The sequence below is a fragment of the Enhydra lutris genome, unplaced genomic scaffold (assembly GCF_002288905.1).
Source record: "Enhydra lutris kenyoni isolate GAN:26980312 unplaced genomic scaffold, ASM228890v2 scaffoldscaffold58, whole genome shotgun sequence".
Classification (NCBI taxonomy): domain Eukaryota; kingdom Metazoa; phylum Chordata; class Mammalia; order Carnivora; family Mustelidae; genus Enhydra; species Enhydra lutris.
Window position 1 is genome coordinate 13,080,923 of NW_019154142.1, and position 16,535 is coordinate 13,097,457.

General features: G+C 34.0%; 1 protein-coding gene across 2 annotated transcripts in view; it reads right to left on the reverse strand.

Moving 5' to 3' along the window:
• LOC111158270 (glutamate ionotropic receptor kainate type subunit 2) overlaps window positions 1-16,535 on the reverse strand; it is a 655,816-nt gene that overhangs the window by 231,389 nt on the left and 407,892 nt on the right. For both annotated transcript variants that reach the window (XM_022520192.1, XM_022520193.1), the window contains exon 9: window positions 6,264-6,377. In XM_022520192.1, coding sequence (XP_022375900.1) covers window positions 6,264-6,377 — 114 coding nt within the window. The remainder of the gene's footprint in view (window positions 1-6,263; window positions 6,378-16,535) is intronic.

The following is a 16,535-nucleotide window of genomic DNA, read 5'->3' on the forward strand; positions in this document are numbered from 1 at the left end:
AAGCCTCCTGTATCTGTGGGCTGCGACAATAAAGCTTTACAAGCCTAAGCAAGTAAACTAGATATTGAACTATATAACCCTCCAGGAAGTACTAGGAACATTTAAAAAATAAAATTTAGAAAAATAAGACTAAGTGGCAGATGCAAGCACTTTTTTTTAAATTCATTGAGTAACCAGGCAGAAAGAACCCCTGATAAAAATAAGTGATTTTTCTGAAAAAAAGAAAAAAAAATCAAATTCATAGTCATTTGTATACTGAAGGGCTACTAGCCACCCTGGGAAAGAACATGTACAGTGACATTTAAGTGTTAGTAATTTTTTATGGACAAAAATCAATTGCTATACAGGGACAGCACAGTGGGAAGCCCTCAACTTATTTAGACAGGCCCGAAAAAAATCTGCTGCAAACCAAGAACTAAGAAGGAAAACAGGCCCTCCCTGTCTGAACTTAAATACCCAGGCACCTGATACTGCCCTCAGCTAACAGTAAGGACAACGGGATCAGATTATAAACTGAAGATAAGAGCACATACTATTCTTTAAAAGCACTATATGTAAAAATAGATAATTTTAAAAAATAAATAAGAGCACTCTTTGTGTTGTTCAGAATCAGTATTTTTTTGTATTATTTTTGGCAATTAGGAATTTATATATTAACATTGTTATGAAATAAATAAAATCCTCATAAATGAAAAGGTGATTCTAAGATTAAATTTTTAGTTCCATTAATAAAAACAAACACAAAAAGCAAGAGAATTTTAATAGCAACTGAAGTTATTTCACTTAGTACAATCTCCTCCAGTCACATCCACGTTGATGCAAAAGTTGGGTATTCTTATGGTGACTAACATAACGTAATTAAAAAAAAAAAAAACAGTAGCAACTGAACTTGAAATCTGAAGATCAGAGAGATAATATGAAGTATACTAAGGAGAGGACATAAGAAGACTGAAGATTTAGGTCCAGATCTGCAGGTGAAGTTACATAAATTTCTAAATTATATGATATCATAAATCTTCATTCAAAATTTAAAAAAAATAAACATTTTTTAAAATGTTTAAGGCATAATGAGTTATTCCATGATAGAACTATATGCTGCACTCATACAAAGTATTGGGCGCAGGTTTTGTTGTGAAGGGGAGTAAAAGATATTTATAAACAAGGTCCTTAATCTCAAGTCTAAAGAGAAAAAAAATAAGATGGGTCCCAATACTATTTTGATAATCTGGAAAAATCTGAAATTATGGTTTAAAAAGGCTGGAAGGAAAACAAGCGCTACATTAAAAGAGGAGAGAAGTGAGAGGTCCAAAATATCCAACGAAGCATAGTCTAATCTTGGCCTCTACAGAGTGAAATGTCTAACTGGAGACACCTGTGACAGCAGTAGTGCTCTAGCATATGTGGGATTTCTGGATGAGGAGTGTTGTTTTAGGGGAACAACTCTCAATCAAGATGTTATTTTGGTCATTAACTATAGTTGCTACACTTTTTCAAGGTGGGTCAATGGAGTTTTCATTTCATAGTACTGGTTGTTCAAATTGACTAAACACATTGGTTGAAGTCCCACTACTATACTTTTTGGCTGTGTGCCCATGACTGGTTCTTTCAGCAATCAGGACATGAGCCTTATCAATTGTAATATTATTAATAATGGTATCTACCTCCAAAGTTTACTGTGACAATTAATGGAGTAAATCATGAGTAGTGCTTTGAACAGGGTCTAGCACATAGCAGGCATTCAAAAATGTCTCCCATATGTATGTATGTAAGTGTGTGTGTGTGTGTATTTTTTTTTTTTTTTTGTAATAGTCCATGTAATCTTATTCTGTAAAGCTGAGAAACAGACCAAGGCACCAGCCCCAGTCATCCTGGTCTTCTTTCCATTTTGCAAATTTTCCAAGATCCTTCCCGCTTTAGGGCTCTTGCTTACCCCGTTCTCCCTGGCAAGAACTACTCTTCTTCTCTTTCTTCACCTTGCTAATTCCTTCTCAAGCTTCAGGTATCCTGTTGTCTACTCCTCTACAGAGAGGTTTACCTGACTTGTCCTTTCCCTTCTGACTCCCAGTTTAACTCAGGATTATCCTGTAAAAAGCATTACCCCATTTATCTTTTTCTTCTATCCTAATCACAAGGTTTGGTGTGTGTGTGTGTGTGTGTGTGTGTGTGTGTGTGTGTACATGCGCACGCATGCGCATGTGTGTAAATCTGTGTGTAACCCTCCCTGTGAATCCTTACCATTTTCTAAGCTCCCTGAGTGCAGACACTATGTCTATTTTGTTCATCAAACAAAGCTCATAGCATGTCATTATCTTCCAATACATTTTTGTAAAATAAAAGAATGAATAAAAATAAATTCAAGAGAAATGGAACTGATTATGATTAGCACACTGATAATGTCACATCCTAGAATACTTCACTATTTTTTCTTAAGACACACAATAAATATATTGAACAAGAAGCATAAGTGAAGTTCTCTTTGGTATCTCCACAACTTCTCTTTGTGGAGATATCATTATTCACAACACAGGCAGAATCTCCTCTGAGATTTTTCCAAGAGAGAAAAGAACAAAATAACCAAATATAAATCAAATGATCATAGCCTCCTTATAAAATATAAACTTCAGTAAATTACATCAAGAGTAACACTTACTAAGTAAGGTAACTAATTTCTTAAACTCTGTTCTTTTCTTGAGTGTGGATATTTTGTAATCAGCGTATCCAGAAGAAGACTTTTTTCACTAAGTGATATAAAAATAAAATGACTTTCCTTTTAATAAATATCAAATTCACTTAAAGACCAAGAGAGGGACATACTCTACAACAGAAATAATTTATCTTTCAAAATGTAAGCCTAGTGTATGGCTCCATAGTTGATCTTACATCTTAGTTATACACAGTCATGATCTGAGCAATTGTTCTCAATCATTGTTATGGATCAGAATTAACTGTGGAATTTTTTTAAAAAATGAAGATTTCCAAAGTCCAAAGCTCAGAAATACTGTATCAAAAGATATGAAATGTGTTTTGGGTACAAGTGCATTTTTAAAAATTTTATGCCTGGCTTTAATATGAAAATAAGGTTAAATAACACTTGTTTATCAATAGATGCAAAATTGTTCATGATTGAGAAAAATATCCGAATACTCTTATAATAAAACAACCCTGAGTAATTAAGATTGAGAAATTATACGGGTAGTCTTAATCACCTGTTTTGTTTGGACAAGAAGTTTGCACTAACCTTCACAGATGAAAAATATTTAAATATAATCATTCAAAAGTTGCTTACTTCTTCTAATTTTCCATTTAATTAAATACTGTTTATCTAATTTAATTTGACAAATATTTGAGTACTTGTTAAGTCTAGGGCACTTTTCTCTGACATTGAAATATCAAAAAAGTGCAAAATTTCATCATTGGCCCTATATAGATTCATGTCAAATGGTCACACAGATACACACACACACACACACACACACACACACACACACATATACATTTTCTAAGATATATATATATAATATATATACAATTTCTAAGATAAAAAATCAGTGCATAGTAAGCATAGTAAGTGCCATAATAGAATATTATGATACATAACGTGTACATCTCCCCACCCTTGACACCCCCCATGACAACACACAACTTAATGGAGAGATCAGAGAGTTTCATGGAGTGGTTGTCATTTGAGATGGGTCTGGAAGAATGAATAGGATTCTCACAGGGAAATGGAAAGAATGAGCAAAGTTTTAGAGCCATAAGATAAGTGATGTGTCTGGGAGTTTGGCTGGATCAAGGAGAACACAGAAATAAGTGCCAAATATTGAAGACTACAGATGTCTCTTATATAGCACTCATTATGAGCATTGTAGAGACACATATGAGGTAAAAATAGGAGACATAATCAGTTCCTATTCCTCAAAGAAATGTTCAGTGATGTTTGGTGAAATATTGCCACAGGAGGTAAGCAAAGAATAGTGTAATATTAATTCTAAATAATATAAAGTACTGACAAGTATAAAACTATCTCAGAAATGGAGAGAAACATAGTACAGACAAAAGGAACAGGCCAAACACAATCATGAGAGCGGGTTAACTGAAAGGGAATAATAGGAAACATGGAAGGAAAGGTGGGAGAAGACAAGATTAGAGAAGGTCTTGAACATCAGGGTCAAAAGTTGGGGCATTTTTAAATAGTAGGGATTCACTATACTTAAAAAAGGGAAACAGGAAAATAACCGATCATTATAATGAAGAGTGGGGTGCATTGTGGAGGGAGAAGGATGTCAGCAGTAGAGATGACTTGTACGATTGTTTGGTTGTATGGTTACTGCAATAAGAGATGGTTGTATGGTTACTGCAATAGTCCTAACAAGAGGAAAAGCGATCCAGGACATACAGGCAGAAAAAAAGATGTCTTAGCAACTTGTGTGAGCATTTCAACTGAAGAACAAGGCCAATAAATTGGTGGGTATGAGAGTACCTTTGAAAAAAGAGGGAGATATAAAGAGAATTTAGGAAGTTTGGATATCACGGATAGGGAGCAAGTATTCGCTGAGGTTCTCAGCAAGGGAATGATTAAAAAAATCTCATGAACTTCCAACACTGTCATTTCGTGATTACCAGCTCTGCTTCATTATCAAGAGTCTTTAACCCAAGCTATTTTATTTTGACATGCCTAAAGATCTGACATCCCTCATTGTTAATAAAAGGACTAGATTATGAATTCCTCCTGGCTTGATTTGGCACCATAAATCAAATTTAGATTTTATACAAATACTAAGTGTGTGGTGGTTTGTTCTGAACATTAATCTCACATTCCTATTGACTACCTGGAAAGACACAAGAACTAGCATTGATAAGTTTATTCTGTCAGAAGAAAGCACTGACTTAATAACATAAGAGCTCCTTGATTATTTTAAAATTAAAATTCCCATTTCAAATGGCATTGTAGGAGAAGGTAAATTTTACTACGTGATCTAAAGAAAATACAGAATTTTAAGAGGCATATAAACATCCAGTGCATCAGCATTAAGTCTGTTACTGGTGAAAATTTTTCTGGCTTAGAAAAGCACTTGTTATATTTAATTTTATTAAGGAGATAAATAAACTAAAAGTGATTTTCTATGATGAAAACAATTGAAAGCAAGGTTACAATACAGCTATAATAGAAAAAAATCCTGAAAAATAAATGACATGACCTCTAAAATATATCTGCAGGAGATGAAAGCAGAAGAAAAGTTCACATGCTGTCCCTCATGTAACTTATTTATAATCTGAATCTCAATACATTTTAAAAATCTTAACACTGAAAATTCTTGCATGGAGTTTCCTCAAAAAGTTGAAAATAGAGCTATGCTATGACCCAGCAATTAGATACAAATGTAGTGATCCAAAGGGGCACGTGCACCTGAATGTTTATAGCAGCAATGTCCACAATAGCCAAACTATGGAAAGAACCTAGATGTCCATCAACAGATGAATGGATAAAGAAGATGTGATAGACACACACACACACACACACACACACACACACACACAGGAATACTATGCAGCCATCAAAAGAAATGAAATCTTGCCATTTGCGACTACGCGGATGGAACTAGAGGGTATTATGCTTAGCGAAATAAGTCAATTGGAGAAAGACAATTATCGTATGATCTCCCTGATATGAGGAAGTGGAGATGCAATGTGTGGGGTTTGGGGGTAGGAAAAGAGTAAATGAAACAAGATGGGATCAGGAGGAAGACAAACCATAAGAGACTCTTAATCTCACAAAACAAACTGAGGGTGGCCGGAGAGGGGGAGGTTAGGAAGAGGGTGGTGGGGTTATGGACATTGGGGAGGGTATGTGCTATGGTGAGTGCTGGGAAGTGTGTAAAACTGGCGATTCACAGACCGGTACCCCTGGGGCTAATAATACATTATATGTTAATAAAAAAATTAAAAATTCATAAAAAAACAAACACTGAAAATTCTTCAATGATACCTAATTTTGTAGACATGTCATTATATTATGTTTCTAGTGATACACAAAGCTGTATTATTAATCAATATAAACAGCCCAAACATTAATACATCATTAAAAACTAATGTCATAAAACTGTGGCTAGATTAATCTTGACTCCTTTGTTACACAGGAGTTGCTAAATAACTACAAAATACATTACATTTTATTCTTCACTGTTCAAATTATAATGTCCGTCTTAATCCACTTCCATGTTTATCTACATTTATCTGAAAAAAAGGGAAAAACAAATACTTACCAAAATGGTGGTAACGATCAAAGAACGATTGGATAACGAATCTGTGATGTTGGCTGGCTTTCCCTTTTGACTTTCTGTCATATTCAGGCCACTGGCTGGATCCCAAGTTCCAATCTATAAAATAGCATATGGACTTCGTAAATTGTCCACCAGGCACCTGGGAGAAAGTACTGCAGGAGAAAGTTAAGACGGCTAACACTTATTATTCACCTCTGCTGCATTATCTGCTGTCGTTAAAGTAAAGGCTGCTTGTTTTAAGCCTGATTCACTGCTCTGTGAAGTGTGTCCAGTGAAGTGTGACATTAAAGAACAAAATGATCCACCGCACTTCTACAGTCAGTATGGGAGCTTAATTTTCCATTCAAACTTTCATTCACCAAGATAAACCACATTTGATGATACCTTGATAGCTGGCTAGAAACTCATTAATAGTGCATATCTTTTACTGTAATGGATCTATCTCATCTTCTCATTACAAAGATAACATGCCATGCTAAACAGATGAAGCTAAAAGACAGTGCAAAATCTGGGGATCCAGAATAAATTAATAGGTGAAGGCAAACTTAAGAGCTGCATTGATTTTGGTTTTTTTTGGTTTTTTGGTTTGTTGGTTGGTTTGTTTTTTTGCATGACCTCTGCTAGGGCAAATTCATAACCAGAATTACCTTTGGAGCCTTTATAAATACACCTTTGAGCATTCAAAATACTCCAAGGAAAGATTACAGCACATCTCATCTGAGCAATGCATTCCAATACTTCCACTTGTATGCTATTTAATATGTACTTTAATTTAACTAATACTCTCTAATAATTCAGCCATATACTCGCAGTGTTCAGACATTTTAAACCCCCTTGAACACAGCCTATGAGACGATACAGCACACCTCTGGGAGACATATCTAAGCAAAGGATGTCACTGAATGCATACATTGGGTGGTTTATGTGCTCTGACACCACTGCCCTGCCATATAATGGTGGTCAGCACTGAAGAAGGACAGAGACAAAAGAAGATTGGAGCCAGTGGTTCTTTTCTCCACCCTCTCAAACCTAGGAGTGATGGATAATAAACTTTGTTTTCCATATCCGTCTAGCCAATTACCCAATATGTTCATTCAAAGGGAAGGAGAACTATCAATTATCTGTTTATCTTTAAAATAAAGCTTGTATATCAATTAAATAATTTTAAAGTGACATTAATTTAGCAGGTAATATTTACCCTGGTCTACCTAAATATGCTAACAAAGGTCTAATCCAACTTAAATATTATGATTCTTTTTATTTTTACTTTTTTATATTTCATCACATTTACTCTTTTCGATCCTTTTTTTCGTTTGCATTGTTTTCTTAGTAACCTATTAAGATGTCTCTTTCCCTCTGATTGGAGAAGCACAAAAGTAGAAACATTAGTAATTTCTATACTTCATAAGGATAATAGATATGCCATTCTAATAGTTGTATGTAAGTGCAAACCCAAGTATATTTTTTTCAAAAATGCATTAACTGTATCAGGGATTCCATATAATGTTTTTTTAGTGACGTCTAAAAAAAAAACCTCTTGGGGCACCTGGGTGGGTCAGTTGGTTAAGCAACTACCTTTAGCTCAGGTCATGACTTCAGGGTACTGGGATCAAGCCCTACAGTCAGGATCCCTGCTCAGTGAGGAATCTGCTTATCCCTCTCCCTCTGCTCTTCCTCCTTGCTTGTGTGTACTCTCTCTCTCAAGTAAATAAAGAAAATATTTTTTTAAAAAATAAAAAAAATAAATCCCTTGTCATATTTTCTTATATTGAGTTTATTTTCCTCTTACCATTAAAAGCTATATACTCTTGATGTTTGTGTCAATACAGGAAAAAGTCAGATAATATAGTGAGAAAAAAAAGAAAAAAAAATACTGATTTTAGCATTCTCTCCAAAGTAAATTATTTACTTTGAATTAAATTTCTTTACTTTAGACAATGACTACCATGATGTCATAAAGACAGAGTCTAATTGTAATTTAGCGCCAATAATGAAAGGCCTTCGGCAACCAGAGAGGTAACTAACATCCATGTGTGAAGAAAGAGGGCATAAGCCAGAAGTAAGAATTTCTAGACAAAGGTATGCAGTTTTTAAATTTTACAAAATTTCAAGGCAGAATGGCAAGTAATTGCTACAATCCAGACCCTGCTCTTCTCATAGCTGTGTACCTTGGGGCTGCATGCTCCCAGAGCAGATGATTTTTTCAAGTTCTTAGTAAGGCATCACTAGGGCTAATAGAGGCCCCATTAGGAATCTGGACAGGGAAGGACAGAGAGGATATTGTAAAACCTAGATTGCCTGCTGACCTGCTTAAAGTGTTTCAAATTCAAAATCATTAAAAAAAAAAAAAAAAAACAACACTGTTGGCTAAACAAGATACATCTGCAGATCGGATTTTTCAGTGACTGTCACTTTTCTGCTCCCGTTCTATAATTAATACCTATTACACATCTGTCCCCTTAGATTTTCTTTATTTTTTTTTCCACCATTAGCTAAATAGCTAGATTTTTTCAGACGTGTAATTCTACCAGCCAAAGACCTGGCAAACATCATTGCCCACTGTCATCTGCCTAGTGACATCCTCAAGCTCAATCAATTAGTTTTTCAACTTTCTACCCAAATCACTAATATAAAATGTTGCCAATTTTGTTTACCATCATCCTCCATGATTACTTTTATAAAAAATAATTTAGCTAAATGTCCACTCATCTAGATATATTTATCTGGTTTCCTTCTCTGTCAGTTGCTTTTCTAGTATTATTTGGGTGGAGGGGTTCTGGTTCATATTATATGAATCGATAATTTCCCGTAATCTTAAATATTAAATATCCCCTTTTATAAGCTTAGATTTCTAAATAGAATATTATAAAGTTTCAGAAATCTTAGTGATACGAAATTTTAAATCAAAAAATTTGTATGATCCCTAGATTTTAAGTCTACAGGAAATGTGTAATTCAAAACTTTTTAGTGATTGAGGGATTGTCAGAAGCAGGTCTTTTGGTTCATTTTGTTTTAATCATAAGTAGCATAAGCTAAGTCAAGACAATCTTTTTTTCTTTTAACCTATTTTCAGAACCATAATTTTTTCATTATATGATTTAATCAAAATTTTACAATACTTTTTTCAGCTCTAAAATGGAATAAAGATATCTAAGTACTCTTGACCTCACAGAGTTGTTTTAAGTAGAGTTATAACTTGCAACGAGGTGGTATAAAGGAATGTATCTCAATATAAAAAAAAAGGTCATATATTACAAGCTTACAGCTAATGCTATACTAAATGCTGAAAAGCTAAAAGCCTTTCTTCTAAGATGAGGAACAAAGCAAGGATGACCAGTCTTGCCCCTTTAATTCAACACAGTATTGGAAGTCCTCATCATGGCAATTAGGTAAGAAAAAAAAATCTGGATTAGAAAGGAAGAAGTAAAACTCTATTTGCAAATGACATGATATTATATATAGAAAACTCTAAATATATACATATATATATATATATATATATATATATATATATACACACACACATATTACACAGCCATAAAAAAAGACATCTTGCCATTTGCAACAACATGGATGGACCTAGAAGGTATTATGCTAAGTGAAATAAGTTAGACTGAAAAAGACAAATATCATATGATTTCACTCACATGTGGAATCTTAAAAACAAAATAAATGAATAAAGAAACAAAAAGTAGAATCTGACCTATAAATATTGAGAACAAACTGATGGTTGGCAGAGGTAGAGGGGTAGTAAAATGGGTGAAAGGGACTGGCAGAAACAGGCTTCCAGTTATAGAGTGAATAGGTTATAGGTATAAAAGGCACAGCATAGAGAATATAATCAATGATATTGTAATAGTGTTGTATGACAACAGGTGGTGGCTACACTTGTGGTGAGCATAACATAATGTATACAGAAGTTGAAGCACTGTGTTGTACACCTGAAACTAATGTAACATTGTACACCAAGTATACTCAACCCCTCCCCACTCCCCCCAAAAGAACCCTACAAGGCATTAATGAAAGAAATTAAAGAAAACACAGAGAAATGACAAGATATTCCATGATCATGGCTTAGAAGAATCAATATTGTTAAAATCCCTATTCTTAATCAATATTCTTAAAATTCCTACTACCCAAAGCTATTAATAGATTCAATGCAATCCCTATCACAATTCCAATGACATTTTGCAAAGAAATAGAACAAATAACCCTCAAATTTGTATGGAATCACACACACACACACATACACACACAGGTCCAAATAGCCAAAGCAACCTTGAGAAAAAAGAACAAGGCTGGAGGCATCACACTCCCTGAATTCAAACTATACTACAAAGTTATAATAATTTATAATATATAATAATATATAATTTATAATAATATAATAATAACAGTATTGTATTGGCATAAAAACAGACACATGGATCAATGGAACAAAACAGAGAGTCCAGAAATAAGTCTATATATATATGTATATATACATATATATATACACACATACACATACATACATATATATACACAAATACATATATATATACACAAAAAAAAATAAGTCTCTCTCTCTCTCTCTCTCTCTCTATATATATATATATATATATATGTATATATATATCCAATTAATTTATGACAAAGGGGCCAAGAATATACAATGGGGAAAGTACAGTCTCTTCAATAAGAACTGGAGAGCCACATGCAAAAGAATAAAACTGAGCCACTATCTTACTTCATACATATAAATTAACTCAAAATGGACTAAAGACTTGAATTTAAAACCTGAAACCCTAAAACTCCAAGAAGAAAACTTAGGCAATAAGATGCCTGACATAAGACTTGGTGATTTTTTTTTTTTTAATCTGATGCCAAAAGCAAAAGTAACAAAAGTAAAATTAATAGATGGGACTAAATCATTTTTAAAAACTTCTGCAAGTCCAAGGAAATCATCAATAAAGTTAAAAGGCAACCTACTGACCGAGAGACGATATTTTGAAATCATACATCTGATAAGGGGTTAATATCCAAAATATACAAAGAACTCATAAACTCAACAGCAAAAAGAAGCCCTACAAACAATCCAAATAAAAATGGGCAGAAAATCTGAATAGTCATTTTTCTAAAGAAGATAGAGAAATGCCAACAGGTACATGAGAGTATTCTCAACATCATTAATCACCAGCGATATGCAAGTCACAACCACAGTGAGCTATCTTGCACCTGTTAGAGTAATTATTGTGGAAAAGATGAGAAATTACAAGTATTGGTAAGGATGTGGAGAAAAGGGAAGACTTGTGCAGTATTGGTAGGAATATAAATCAGTGTAACAACTATAGAAAACAGTATGGGGTTCCTCAAAAAAATTAAAAAGTAGAAATTAATTAAATTAATTAATTAAATTTAATTAAATTTAATTAAAAAATAGAACTACTATAGCATCCAGCAATTCCACTTCTGCTTTTTACCCAAAAACAAACATGAAAACAAAACAACAAATATGACTTGAGAAGATATATACGCCCACATGTTCCCTGCAACATTATTTATAATATCCAAAATACAAAAACAACCTAAGTGTCCGTCAATGTATGATAAAGTAATTGTGACATAGATCTGTCTTGATTAAAGAGCCTCAGTGTACTTTTCTAAAGATCTGCATGGCGATCACAAGAAACCACTCTGTATATTATGTTTAAAATAATCTTAGCGCAATATGGAGTCTCCTTCATAAGTGTTCAAAAAAATATTCCCAATAATTAGTTACCTCCAATCATATGACACATAAAGTATAGTTTGTTTGAAGGGTATTTACCTCTTAGAAGAGAGGACATCCCTGATAGTACTATTTGAAGGTATTGAGAAATGGAAATCATACGGAAGGTATTGATGTTAAATGCTAACTCATATTTGGGAGATGAGTTATCTCTCCAATTGATCAAATGTACACTGGTGGAATGTATCTTTTTCCATTAACTAGTATACCCACTCTTTCTAGATAATTTACAAAGTCAGGTTTCAAGCCTATATAGTGTGATGTATAAAAACAGAACCTTTTCAACACCATAGTTGTTTTGCTAAGTGTTGCAAGCAAATTAGAAACTTCTTTCTCTTCAATTACCTCCCCCCTTCCAATGTTCAATATTTAAATGAAAAGTAGAGATAGTTATTTGTATTGCTGTCCAATGACAGTATTGTCTAACAATAATTAATTGTTGCTTATTTCCACTGGATCACATATTAACAGATCACTTTAGAAGGAATTCACACATGATGCCCAGAGATAAGCATGAATCATTTCATAGTAATTCCTATCTGCTAGGTATTGCTACCTGAGAGGAAGAATTCATAGTAAAGAACTATTACCTGTGAACTGAGCTACCTTCATGTGTTAAGTAATTTGGCCTGGGAGGACCATGCAGAGAACCCCTCAGTTAACTCCTAAAACTAGCTATCCACCAATTTCCATAGGATCTGGAATTTCACCATTTGAGAACTCTATATAAGAACAATATTGAGAACTCTAATAAGAACAATAAATCAGTAAGTATATAATCATCTAACAAGAAGGGATGACCAATCCAAACATAAATTTTTTACCTTTAGGATTTTTATTTTTGTCTAGGACAAAGTCAACTCTAAATATTAGGAAAGAGTTAGAAACAGGTGGTAATTTTGATTTTTTAAATAAAATTTGAATCATTGAATTAACTGTTCTCAAATATAACAATGTGGCAACATTCAATTAATTAAGGGTCATTTTTCCAAGATTAAAAATGTAGTTCAGATATTACTTTAAAATCAAGGCAATGATGGGGTGCCTGGGTGGCTCAGGCTTTAAGCAGCTGCCTTTGTCTCAGGTCATGATCTCAGGGTCCTCGGATGGATTGAGTCCCACATCGGGCTCCTTGCTCCCTGCTCCCTGCTCCCTGCTCCCTGCTCCCTGCTCTGTGGGAAGCCTGCTTCTCTGTCTCCCACTTCCCCTGCTCATGTTCCCTCTCTAGCTGTCTCTTTCTGTCATATAAATAAATAAAATCTTAAAAATAAAATAAAAGCAATGCTTTAAAAGTTATATTTAGTATACATGTTTAATTCAAATTCAGGAGTCGAAAGGAAAAAGGCAATATTTGGTATTCTCTGATGGGCCAAAATAGGAAATTGTGTGCTCTCAAATTTACTGATTTCCAAACATAATGTCATTTGTAAAGAGCTTTCTTAACTATTTCATCATTGTGAAGGTTAAAAATTATCAAGCAAAATCACAATTATAAACATACTGACACACAACCCAAAAATGTTAGTGCAGTTGTAAGACAGGGCATATAATGAATTCTATGTAAGAGTTAGACAAATTAAATGGTTAATATCTCTAAAGAAAAATGCTAGGCTTGGATCTGGACTAGGATGCATTTTTGCTTTTTAAAAAGCAAACAACACATTTCTGACTAGTCAACATGACCATTAGCATTGCTTTCCTACAGAGAAGCAAAAGAAATCTCAGTTCCTGGGAAAGTTGGGGGTCATTGTTTTCATGGGGATCAGAATACGCGCGTATCAAATGCCATCTAAGAGAGAAAGATTTAAAATGCTATTCATCAGTATCTAGAAATCTATCAAAGAAATAGTTCTCACCTATCTAGTGTGGATTTTCACACTTAGATAAATTTTGAAGATTGCAAATTCCATTCAGACACCTTTTTCCTAGGGAGTTAATGAGTGCAGGATTCTACAAGCTAGAGAAAGGTCAATAGTAAAGACTTTTATAGAAATTACCACTTGTTCTAAAAATATGTATGGTCTACAAAAAGTTTTTCAAAAAGCAATTGGAAACATGTTCTGATCCTAGAACATCTACGCTTGTAAACTCAGGCAGGCAGGATTTCACCACTAATTCTCACCCTCTCCATACATTATAAAAATATTTGAGTTTTCCATAAGAAGCCTATGGATTATTGGTATCAGTTTCTACTAGTGGGTCCAAATGCAGGCAGTAAATACTCAGAAAAAAAATGACATCAAAAGTTGAAAGGAAGCTTCACTTGAAAGTAAACTATGACAAAGTTACACTTTAGAAAAGTTTGCGAATATGAATTATCTTGCTTTATATTGTATATATAATTTCTTAACTTTGTAGAAATTGGCAAACATGTATTCCATAAAATTGTTTTTTGTAGTCACTTTTCTTGTTCAAAACTTCCCCTAAAGATATGTTAGTTAGAAGCTGATTTTATTATAAAAACATCCCAAGGCGTGTACAGAGAAATATACTGGTTTTATCCTTACTTTTTTTTTTTCAAAATTAATATAATATTAACACATGTGAAGTCAATTTGTATAAAGAGTAATTAGATAATTTCCATTGAGGAGACAGAGAATTCTATTCTCCAAGTTCTATTTTAATATAGGTAACACATTCAAAAAAACTACCGGCAAAGTAACCAAAACAAATAGCTAACTTTGTTTCTAGAAAAAAGATAAGAGAGGTACCCAAGAATGATTTTAGTTTAATACCTCTACTTAGAAGTTAATATTCCTAATACAATAGAAATCCATTTGAGCAGAGACTTTTGTTGTTGTTTTTGGAAAGCACATGACATAATAAGTGGTTGCAAAACACATTTGGTAAGAAAACTCAATCATGTGGTAGGAATAAGTGATTTTATTATTTTATTTATTTTTATTCAGGTATAACTAATATATGGTGTTATATTAGTGTCAGATGTATAAGTGATTTTATTATTGCATTATAGTTTCTTTAAAAAAATTCCTTTTTAAACATAAAGTGTTATTTTCCCAAAAATGGCCTCTAGATAATTCAGCTTGCAATGGAAATACACCATTCTCATGGAGTGTCATTACTCAATTCAAACCTCTCTTATGTAAAAGTTTCCAACTGTTTTTGCTTTACTCAGAATCCTTATGAAGTTACACTCTGAGCAACTTCTCAATGTTTCTTAACATCTTATGCCATTTAAGCAAGTGTTTATGTCCAACCGAAGCTGGTCTTTCCTAAGCACATAGTTAAGCTTCAGAGGACTAGGTAAGTAAGGTTAAACCACTTCCAGTGGTAAGTCATATCCTAGCTACGTATTCACAGAAAAAAATATAAACTAAAAAATTTCATTTTATTGTCAGTGATGATGACATTTTTACTTTCCTCATGTCAATTTTTCTTGACCTTATTATTCGTGCTATTTCTTTCTCTCCCTCCAAGTGACTTCAGTAATTCCACTGACAGTCTTGAGTATACAAACGGACAACAGTCTGACCATGTATGAAATAGAACTTGACCCAGAGCCTCTGAAGCAAACTCTCTGGGAAGCCAAACCACAATCTCTGTGGCAATCTGCCCCAAATGGTCAAGATCTGTTCAATTACACACAGCTTCCCTATTTTTTGCCAGTGGTCCACGTTTCCTCCTGCCAAGACTCTCCAATCAGAGTGCATAGGAGGCCTTTCCTTTCTTCCACGGTAAAGCTTTTCCACTGACCTGCCTGCCTTTGCGTCTCTGCCAAATGCCAAGTGCTACAGCAAGTTCTGAATAATAACTCGTGTGTCCTCATTTAAGTGGTCTACGCCTATTTCCATACCATAAATTAGATGATGAAAAAAAGGGAACTTTTATAAATAGAAGAATTATTTTTCGTCTTTAATGCAGAATTGGGGCATCAGGGATTACAGTGCTCTATGTAGGGTGCATTGGGCCTTCTTGCAAGTTCAGACTTCAGTGTTGCCTTCGCGGCCACTCTAAAATCCTGTTCCCCTTGAAGCCTTGACTCACAACCCCAGCCCACTGACTAACCACTGGAGTTCTCTGTTCCCATTGTCTAAGTAGGGGGCAAACTGGGAAAAATTAAAAAAAAAAAAAATGCTGCATCATAGGAAAATAAATTTACACCAGACACATGAATAAGCAATTCTATTTCTTGTGATTCTTATAAACTATTTCTTATGGTTCTTATAGTGACCCTTCCTTCATTCTATAGTCAATAACTATTTCTTGAGGATATGCTTGTGCCAGAAACTTTCTTAAGCTTTGAATACGTAAACAGTGGGACTGGGAGCATACAGAATTACACATTGTGGTAAGTGCCAGGAAGGAAAAGCACAGGGCACTATGAGGTTAAATTTGGTCAAGGTTACAGGACACCTAAGGAAGAAAGACTTAATCTGTGATGCCCCCAGGGTGAGTAAGAGTTATCTGGGCAAAGGGCTAGTGGTGAGTTTTCCAGGCTGGGAAAACTCTACAGGCAAAGTAAT